The sequence below is a fragment of the Silene latifolia genome, chromosome 4, assembly GCF_048544455.1.
Source record: "Silene latifolia isolate original U9 population chromosome 4, ASM4854445v1, whole genome shotgun sequence".
Taxonomy (NCBI): domain Eukaryota; kingdom Viridiplantae; phylum Streptophyta; class Magnoliopsida; order Caryophyllales; family Caryophyllaceae; genus Silene; species Silene latifolia.
This window is the reverse complement of record NC_133529.1, coordinates 27,066,111-27,076,569: the sequence shown is the minus strand read 5'-3', so window position 1 is coordinate 27,076,569 and position 10,459 is coordinate 27,066,111. Positions and strand designations below refer to the sequence as shown.

The 10,459-nt window shown below is 36.2% G+C and overlaps 1 protein-coding gene across 3 annotated transcripts; it reads right to left on the bottom strand.

The window, feature by feature from the left end:
* Positions 1–686: 686 nt before the first annotated feature.
* LOC141653328 (actin-interacting protein 1-1-like) lies at positions 687–9,537 on the bottom strand. Of its 3 annotated transcripts, none has more exons than XR_012547384.1 (7): positions 9,023–9,536; positions 8,340–8,501; positions 7,195–7,381; positions 4,287–4,709; positions 2,857–3,264; positions 1,923–2,358; positions 687–937 (listed from the first exon to the last, which is right to left on the bottom strand). XR_012547384.1 is itself a non-coding variant. In XM_074461052.1 (6 exons), exons 1-6 carry the CDS (start codon positions 9,412–9,414, stop codon positions 2,098–2,100), a joined length of 1,833 nt encoding a protein of 610 aa, XP_074317153.1. In that variant the 5' UTR covers positions 9,415–9,537; the 3' UTR covers positions 1,753–2,097. The 3 variants fall into 3 exon arrangements, 1 of the variants encoding a protein (XP_074317153.1); XR_012547385.1 differs by having other exon boundaries at positions 1,952–2,358; positions 9,023–9,508; XM_074461052.1 differs by lacking the exon at positions 687–937 and having other exon boundaries at positions 1,753–2,358; positions 9,023–9,537.
* Between the last annotated feature and the right edge of the window lie 922 nt (positions 9,538–10,459).

Genomic DNA, 10,459 nt, shown 5'->3' with positions numbered 1-10,459 from the left:
CCTTCTAAGTATTAACTGCAATTACTGAAAGTCTAATTTTTAAATAAAATGGAATATTCTCTTAATGATGCCATATTCTACGTATTCTTCTCATCCCAGTTAGTTTACTTTTTTTTTTTGGCCAGCACTCTAACCCCTTATATTCCTGCCACATCAGACTACGATTAAATTTTGAGATGACACATCAGCAAGCTTGGCAACTGCATTAGAGAAATATATGATGATTATTATGTACAGTTAAGTATATATTTTTTATTATTTTTAGTATTTCGCAAAAGGTGGAATCTCTGTAATCGCTCGAAAAAAGCCTCATTTATTAATATAGATAGATAGATAGATATAGATTTTTGTAATTTCCATCCGTCAAATTCTTTAATTTACCCTCTCTATTTTTCATGAGCAGTTTAAATTAGAGTTGAACAAATAATTGAGACGGAGGGAGTACTCCATATAAGCCATGTACAGATTATATACCTAAGACAATAAATTATTAACGATCGCGTATTCCCGTGATTTTCACGGGCTCCAAAACTAGTTAAAGTAATATTGGAAACCGTAATTGAATCGAGCCTTTTGTAAAAAAATCCAATACAAATTATCAAACCCCATTCACTCTATTGACAATACTGTCAAAAAAACTGAAAGAGCAGCAACAGTTTTACAGTTCCAATGAACACACAGGATCGTCGTATAAAATCCAGAAGAATGGCAATATATATCATGCTTCAGTACACATCAAGTCTACATACACTTTCTCACGAACTCGTCCACACTCCACACACCACAAAAAAAAAAACAAAAAAAAAAAAAAAAAAAAAGAGCAAAATCCATCATTGAATGTCAAAATAAAATCAAAGATACCCGTTTATGTTGAGCTAACAGGCATTAATTTAGGATTTGAGAAAGAAACCACGGTATGGAGGCCATCTACGAAAATCTGCAGAAAAATAAAGAAATACAAAGGGGGTCAAATGTCCACACTCCCTAAAAGTAAATCTTCATCACATAGATCACATAAAAGTGCAATGTTTACAATGACATAAGATCAGGCACAAGAACTAGCAATCAAGAATAACTCTTTCAAACAGTCATTATCTAACACAAGAATACAAGTCAATAAGTTTCAGGCATTCAGAATAATTACTCCGACCTCCATAATATACCATACGGAGTACTTCACAATTCATAACCTAGTTCAAATGGCTGCCATATACCCTAATGAAAGATTTTGCGAAAGATACTATTTATGATGGAAGAATTCAAAAAACTCAATTTCAAATCGTAAAAGTCAGGAGTTAGTCTACAAAGCAGTGAATTTTATGAAGATGTTCAAATCTACATTCAAAGAACCAGAAGGAAATCATGTCAAGTCCAGTTTAACAAGCACTGAGTCCGACAATTGAAGTTGAGTCTGAGTAACATTCGAACATACTTCAGTAACCTCACACATAGCCTTTGTAGCATATTTCGACAAAAATGAAGCATAGTTGAGACAAAGATCAGAAGGATGTTGAAAGAAAATTGGTTTTTCCGAATCTTAAGCATGACAAGTTTGCTGTGAGAAGACACATGCTCTCCACACAGCATAAGTTATCATCCCAAGGGTTTTATTAGAGGCACAGAAAGGGTTTTATTAAAGGGTTTATGATCTCAAGTTAAACAGTCAGTTTTGCAAGTATAGAAACTGCAGCTATCAAAAAATTTCAAATACATTTTTTATCAGCCCCATAGAGACACAAAACATAACAGACATAAAAAGCAAAAGAAATCAAACCAAGAAGCTGGAAATACTCAATTACAGATCTTTATTTTTACAAAAACCAAAAGATGTTTTATGACACCATAAAATGCAGTGCTTAGAAGGTATAAATATCAGTACAGCATTGTTACATTGCATCAAATCTCAAGTGAGCAAAACAAACCTGGCAAAGAAAATTCTGGCATTACATACATTGAAGCAGTGTCCATTCTCTCAATCTTCCACACGCGTCGTAAAAAAAATCTTCACAATGTACGAATTTTAAAGAACAGAGCCAAATCACTGCTACTTTGCCAAATCCTAGAAAATGCAGGCTTTGCATTTTGAAGGTGAGCAGACTAACACTCTGGGACTATTGTCCAGAGACGGACACAACCATCCTCTCCGGAACTAAGAATGCTGCACTCATCAGAGAAATCCACATCATATACTCCACCTAAGTGAGCAGACTTAATGGTTCTCCTAGCGGAAGCAGGCTTTCCAAGTTCATAGATTATGACGCATGTATCAAGGGAGCCAGTTGCAACCAAAGTGCTGTCAGGGGACCATGCCAAGCAGTTTATACGGGCAGTATGGTACAGCATGTTGTTAAGTTTTACCTGATAAAATAAGCAATTATTGAAGTTAATTCTCTGACATACAGCTCATAATATTCTAACCACCACATACAGCTGACAAGAAAGATAAGCAGAGAGTTCCACAGTGTTTCATGGTTGGGTGTTCGATTAAGTTTAGAACGTGTTCAAATTTGTAGAATGCTTCTAGGTTCGAATTTGAAGAACTCCGGCAATCTAGTTTGCAAACAAACTCCGTTCTAGTACATACAATTCAGTTCAAGGATTGAATAACCGATCACTGAACCACACAACTGTGGAATTCCAATGGAAGACCGCTCACCACTCCAAAAGCACTGCATAAAACGAGGATTGCGCATCTAATTGTTCCTTCTGCAGATATAAGCCTAACATATTATTATGCCTAGGTTTAACCTGTCCCTTTCCCCATGACCCCACCCCACCACATAACCACTCTCCAATAAAAGGAGCACAAAGTACTATGAGAGACAACCATCAGTTTTGCACTTTGCGTCAACATACCTCTCTGGAGGAACGATCCCAAACAACAGCCTCACGGTTGGCATCACCTGACGCAAACATAGAGACATCTGGAGAATAACGTATTACAGTTATTGCACCACGATGCTTCTCAAGAACTGCCTCTTCTGACAAAGTATCGCCGGAAATAGAAAATATGCGCAATTTACCATCTTGCCCACCCAATATTGCTTCCGACCCATCAGGAGAAATAGCAGATGCTGTCACAGCAAATCCAAGGTTAATGCTTGACAAAATTTTCAAACCACTAAGCATTACAGCTCCAGTGTCAGTAGCAACTAAGACAATTTGAGGGTTGTGAAGAGCAACACTCAAGTCCTTTGGTTGATATCCAACATCCACATGCTCCGCGGCTGCACATTCACCAGCATGAAAAGGAGCTCTCCAAACCTGATAAATGAAGTTTATTTCAATTGTCAAAGACTCCTAACATAACTTTCTGATAATGATTAGACTCCACTACTTTCTGATAATGATTAGGAGAGACATTTGGCTACTAAACAAAAGAATGCTAAAAGGAATCTCATATCGAGATTTTCTGATCAGATTTAAAACAGATTGTCATATCTAGACCTTGCAAAACTGACCTGACCAGAAAATCGCACCTGAACGGGGAACCGAAGTTTGACCCCGGAACCCAAATTGACCCGATCCTATCCGACCCGACCAGAATGTTTATTGTCGCGTACTGACCATTAATTCTAAATAACCTTATTAGAGAATATTAGGAATATTCTTCCTAATCTGATAATATCCCTAATAACAACTTACCAGATAATGACCCGACCCGGCTCAATCCGACCCAAATTCTTGCAAACGCAAAATGACCCGACCCAGTTGACCCATTTGCCAGGTAATGACAGTAAAAATTCACTCAAACATAGGAGTGGATATAAGGCACTATAGCTTACATATAAGAAGAGTAAAAGACAACACTGATGCACTCTCCCAGTTCATTATAACTGCAATGGTAGGATATAATAACAATATTTCACTCTCAAAATACTGATATACTCAGTTAGCAATGTGCATTTATTAGTGCCAGAAATATGCACTTGCCTGCAACTTCTGGAGCCCAGAGAAACGCAGTTCAAACTAAAAGAATGTACAGGATTTATAAAGCTAAAGCCAGATAAACAGGCAATGAAACAAATTTCTGATTATGTAGCTAATTTTTACTAATAACCTCCCTATTGTTGTCAATCAAGGTCTTAGAAGTATGGCAAGAAGTATCGAAGCTTAGATTCAGATATGTCAACGGCATCAAGGCATGGATTATGGCATAGAATGCTGATAAATAGATTATCCTTAAGAGAATCTGCTGTTACCCTTAGTAGTCACTGAAGTAAGTCCTAAAGAAGTGTAACATATTGCGGTGAAATATGTACTGAAAGAATATCAGTGACTCGTACCTTATTATCAAACCCAGATAAGATGATCTCGCCTTCCACGGCAGCAAAACATTTTATTGGTGCATGATGCTTCATATAAATTTTGCCAGAATATCCAACACCGCGAATCCATTTAGCAATTACACCATCATAGCTGCAGGATAGCACCGTGTTTTCATCATTCTTCAGCACACTCAAGGAAGAGACATTCTTAATATGTCCAGAGAGTGTAACAGGGTCCTTCTCCAAGTCACTTGCAGAAAATATGTTTATGGAACCGCCAAGTGAAACAGTAACTAAGCTGTCATTCTGCCAAAGACATCCAACCAACATGTCGTCTATCCCGCCAGATTCAGGGCAGGTTAGTGTTTTTATGATCGTCCCATGGCCTTCTTGTGAAATTTCCCACACTTTAGCAGATTTATCAGCAGATACAGTAAGGACCTAAAATGGAATGCTCATTACAACATTCTTAACACAAGAGAAATTAATGAAAAAGAAAAACATGGGCAAACATGCAAAAGAAAGTAAAGTAAACACTAAACTGACATGCCAAAAAAACTGCACGTGAGAAATTTATGATACAATAGAATTTAGCGGTACAGTACTAAAGTCATTTCAGTTTCAGGTGGCGGATCTTAAACATTTTTTAAACGTGGGCCAGTTCAAATAGGAAATAACTACTACAAAGTACTCCTTCCGTCCCGGTCATTTGTTTACCTTTGGTTTTGGCACAATTATTAAGGAAATGGGAGGGGACCACTTGTGGTTAGTGTTATTGAATGACAAGTGGATCATTATGGGCATGGATGATCAAAATACTCATAAAAAACACCCCAATATAGGTAGGTAAACAAATGAATGAGACACCCTAAAATGGAAATGGTAAATAAATGACCGGGACGGAGGGAGTACTATTTTTCCAAAATGATAACTTTATCTTTATGACTTTATTTAGTATTGTCTCGATTTCATACTTTGTTCAAAAAACTACGTTGGATAAAAAAAACTGGAATATCTTATGTGAGGGATACAATTTAATTTCATAACCATATGACATATAAAATATAATTTTATTCAGTTTATTTCCCGTTGTTAAAAATCATAATCGACGGTTTTGCAAATTTTATAACTAATCACAATGAGCTAGAATCTTAAAGTACGAAAAAAGACAAATTATTAATTAAAGCGAAATGAGAAAGGAAGATGATTAGCATGTGTAAACAAATTAACAAAGTAAGCCACGTACAAAGAGTACATAAAGGCCATTAAACTTCATATTTATGTGAGGCCATGGCAAATGTGTGCAAAATGCTATGTATAACTCGCAGAATCCATAACAGTGGCGAACAACAACCGAGGCATTTTAGTAATTCTGTTGTACTTGCAGTTTCTGCCATAGCCGGGCCCAGGCCCCGCAAAGGCAAGATCAGCAAAGTAGTTTTAGATATATTTCTTTCATCAAAAATAAAAAATAGATGGCCTATGGCAAACTTATACACAAACTCTCATTTACGACGGATATAAAGACGGGCCAAGTAGTTAGAATAAGACAAAAACAGATAGCATAGGGAAAAGCAACAGATTTGCCTTCTATGCAGAAGTGGAATGATACTTGACCCGTTTTAATGTTATGACGGACTTAAGGGAGACTAACCGAAGCTTATCAGCCATCTATTGTCATCTAAATGCTAATATAGAATCTATGATGTCCCACACCAAGCTCGCAGTGTTATCTGTGCGGTCCACAGGACTCCACACACCTGCTATAATTAAATATTTAAGACTTTCTAGAATCAAAAATCTGATGAAAACTAATTTAGGCCAATATCATGCTCTGATGTGTTGTGCAAAACCACAAGGTGAATCCAGATTTCAAAGATGACTACTAATAACATCCAAGATGATCTCCCTACAAATACGCACAGAAAATTTGGATGTTATTCCAAAATTACGCACATCCAAGATGATCTCCCTACAACCACAATTACGCACAAGGTGAAGTATTCCTCTGTAGTTCTAATTTCTTTCAACTCCTTCCTTAGTCTATCAACACAATAGCATCTGCAAACATCATACACCAAGGAATGCCGTCTGACATACACAATATCATCTACAACATCACACATTTCATGGTACTGTAGAAGTACAAAATCAGCTGCACGCCTTACTCTAGGTTCCAAAGTATCGTATGTGATGAGTTTAGTCTATGAGTGTTTGCTACTTTGCTAGATAGGAAGGCTTTATTCTATGTGTGTTTGCTACTTTGCTAAACAGGAAGGCTAACCACGCTGGCATACAGTGATATGTGGCTGGTTTCTTGTTTACAGGCACTCCTTTTTTCTATGCTAGCATTATACAACTGCCTACCAACAAAAGCGAGCTACAGCATTTAGTGTTACAGGTTTGGCAGATCTTGGTTGCATTCAACGTAATGTGTCGTTCATAAAGCAGCCAGTGACTGAGTTGGCCAAAATAGGCATTATGTACTGTCGTACTTCTGCATTCAATCAAACTACCTTAGCTCTTTCTTTTTCTTCTACTTTCAGAGGACAGTAATTTTCTCTCAGCTAAATTCACTTCTTTCTTAAATAAAGCCTCTATTCATTTTCATCATGGGTAAGACATGACAACTGACGTACACACTAAAACACTCCCATATGAGTGTCTGCTCAATTGTCCATTCTTCTCTCAAACATTGTTCATCTCCAACGACTTTGGTCCAAAAGCCAACGTAGCTAACAAAAGTGACTAGAGTATACAAGATGAGGAGAAACAAGTTACTAACATGCTGCTCAACCGACTCAATATTGTATATTAGATTCATACGTAAACAAGATTGTAAATTGGTATAGCTCATGTAAGAAGCCACCAAAATAATATATAGCACACAACCAGGTAACACTCAAAGAAGAACTGTACTGCCCACCTTTTTACTATCTGGGCTCCAGCTCACAGCGTAAACACTTCCTTGATGACCATCCTCTGAGGACAGCTCTCCAATTTTGTCTCCTGTTTTTCCTTCATAAACTATACCTTTTTTATCTGAACTAACGGTGATGAACTTGCTTCCATCTGGTGAGAACCTCACACAGTTGACAAAGTTTGAGTGCTCCCTATACATTACACGATTTTGAGATTAGAGCGCAAATAAAAATGATACAGTGATGTGCAAACACTTTTGTTGCTCTCTAGTCCAGCATATAATGACAACTCTTAAAAAATTAAAAAATAAAAAACAATTTCAACTTTCAAGTCTTTAACCCTTCAGCTGAATATATAATTTACAAAAGAAGTGCATTAAAAGTGGACTGGTTTAAGCAGGCAAGAAAAAATAAACTGTTCCATTACTCGACTACTCTGCTAAGAAATATCTCAAGCAAACTACTTGAATACAAAAACAGTACGCATATTCGCATGTTGTGCATTTAAAGACACTTCATGGATCGTCACTCTGACAAGTTTGGGACTGAGATCACCAGAATAGCAATTAACGACACTGAGTACATCAGCTCAACAGCGTCGCAATGCTCTTTGACTTATTACAACTCCTTTTTCACTAATGTGTTGCTGCCTTTCCTGTGATGACATATTTTCCTTAAGAAAAAGGACATCTAACCATCCACACAACCATGACTTGAGTCTCGAGAAGCATGCCACTATATGACCAGCTAACTCATGGTAAAGTTAGACAGCACATAAAAAAGCTGAAACAAACCACAAGACTTATGGATGAGCATGTAGTGCAATGTATGACAGGCTGAATTCCCTTGTAAAAGAAAATTTGAGCCTACCCTGGCTATTAGTAATAAACAAAATCTATAGAGAAAATATCATTTTCCACATCAGTTGTGATGCAATAACTTGAATAAATGGCCCTGATTAACTCCAAATAATATTTGTTAATCGGAACAGTGGTTTACTGTCCTTCTGGCTAATGTAGGTGGTCATGTGGATTAACGGCTAAAACGGTTAGAGTATTTCCATGATTGTCATCTAATAAAAGAAACAACACGAAAGAAAAGATTCCAGAATGTTGTGATCATAGTATAGGGAAATACAAGTGGTAATCACCTTATGGAATGCTTAAACTTGAAAGGTGGGCCTTCATAAAAATTGATCAGAAAGTCCTCGCCACAAGTAACAATACGATATGGTCTTGTTGGTTTGAATGCACAACTCAAAACCCGTTTTGAGTGACCATCAAAGTCTCCAACAGTAGATCCAGAATCCCACCTACAAATTTGTTATCGTGTCAAAAAGGCAGAAAATATAAATAAACGCAATCATGTGGTTTGGACCTCAATTCTTAATGACAAGCATGTAAAATGGACATTAGGCTATAGGGTAAAACAATTATATAGGCAAGATTATTGGTTTACCATCATCTTAGAATCCTTAGATCACACAAACAAAGTCAAAGTTAATGAGTATCATCTTCCATTTACAGTTATGTTTAGTTTCCACTATACCAGCTTTTTAGTGAGATTGAGGCATTGCAATTACACAAACAAACTCAAAGTTAATGGGTTGTTAGTGTTGTTAATCTATGAATTAGGTCGTACACTGATATAATCAATCCATTGATTGATTCCTTGGGCTTTTTGGTGTGATTAAACAAAAATGATATCTCTATAGACATCCCCGTTTAGCTAGGAAAGATATTGCATAATTCAATTCAATTACGAAATTCAATTCAATTCAATTGATCATTCATGTTAACAGTCGAAAAAATCAATTAATACATACATACATACATAAAAGCTCTGACAAAAGATTTGCCCTTGCCATCACCAGAAGCAACAATGCGAAGCATATCAGGGGACCACTGAAGATCATCAATCCGACCAGAAAGAACCTTAAACTCATTCTTAAGAACAAACCCATTGTGGGTCCCCCAGATCCGGACAGTCCCGGAAACATCAGCGGATGCGATCCATTCCGCATTAGGCGAATACCGGGCCACCGACACCGGGTACGCGTGCTCACCGTACACCTCCACTTTCTGCGGATTGTCCAAGCTCCGGATGATGACGGAACGCCCGTTGCAGTATAAGATGTTATTCGATTTGGGGTCGCCCGAGATGAGGATCCCGCGCCCCCGTTCCGTTGACGGAACGCAGGCGTAGGTTTCCGATAGGGAGGCCATGTAGTTTTTGGAGGTGAAATTAAGGGAGAATCAAGGGGGGGTTTTGGTAGATGCAAACTCGCGGGAACATCAACCACTTTTTTTTACACTACAAAATAGGGTCATCATATGCTATACTTGTCACATTTTTTAATCAAATCCGTTAATCTAACACGTTGCACAAATTAAATTGATTATGTTCTTAATTAATTATCACTAATTTTGTATAAAGTTGTATTTTTAGAATATTATGGAATGATATGACACATAATTGATTGACTTAAAAAAAAACAACTATATCAAAATTATAGAGTGGTTTCCAAAAATATTAACTTAAAAAAGCTACTACATCAAAATTGTTGCCATATTTTAATGCACATTTAAGTTATTCTAATTCTAATTGACCGAAAAAACAAACTGATAACGCAATTTATGGAACGCAAATTAAGAGATTTGATTATGATTATAAATATATGTCCGAAGATACTACAAAATTAGAATTCTGAAGATATTACTCCAAAGCCTACTAAAAAAAACTCATTACTGTGTAATTTAATATTTTCATAACATAAATATAGCATTATCATAGACAAAAAGTACGCCTAACTTTTTAACACTCATATGGAGGAAACTTGACAATTAATTTAATATAATTTAATATAATTCATGATTAATAATTCTATCCTAATCTATATCTATCTATCTATCTATCTATCTATCTATCTATCTATATTAATAAAGGAAGCTTTTTTCGAGCGAATACAGAGAGTCCAATTATTTTGAAACACTTACATCAGTTTGACTATAATATGGAAAGTACTTCGAGACCCACCATTTAAGTCAAAAACTACTTATCATGATGAGATAAAATTTGATTTTTTAGTTGCTATAAAAGTAAGTAAATGCAAGTAATTAATCAAGATGAGATTTTATTCTCATATGCATATTTTTAGCTGACTTTTTATTCTCCTTATATGCATATTTTAGATCTTCTATATATGTTTTTGTTTTATATTGTTTATTTGGAGTATATTCTATTTATTTAATTTTGTGACTGCATAGTGAT

Excerpts from the sequence above, each read along its gene's own strand:
- LOC141653328 (XM_074461052.1), bottom strand. The coding sequence starts at position 9,414 with ATGGCCTCCCTATCGGAAACCTACGCCTGCGTTCCGTCAACGGAACGG. Across the intron at positions 4,710-7,194 it reads GGAGCCCAGATAGTAAAAAG|GTCCTTACTGTATCTGCTGA; the intron begins GTGGGCAGTACA and ends ATTCCATTTTAG. Across the intron at positions 2,359-2,856 it reads GGGATCGTTCCTCCAGAGAG|GTAAAACTTAACAACATGCT; the intron begins GTATGTTGACGC and ends TTATTTTATCAG.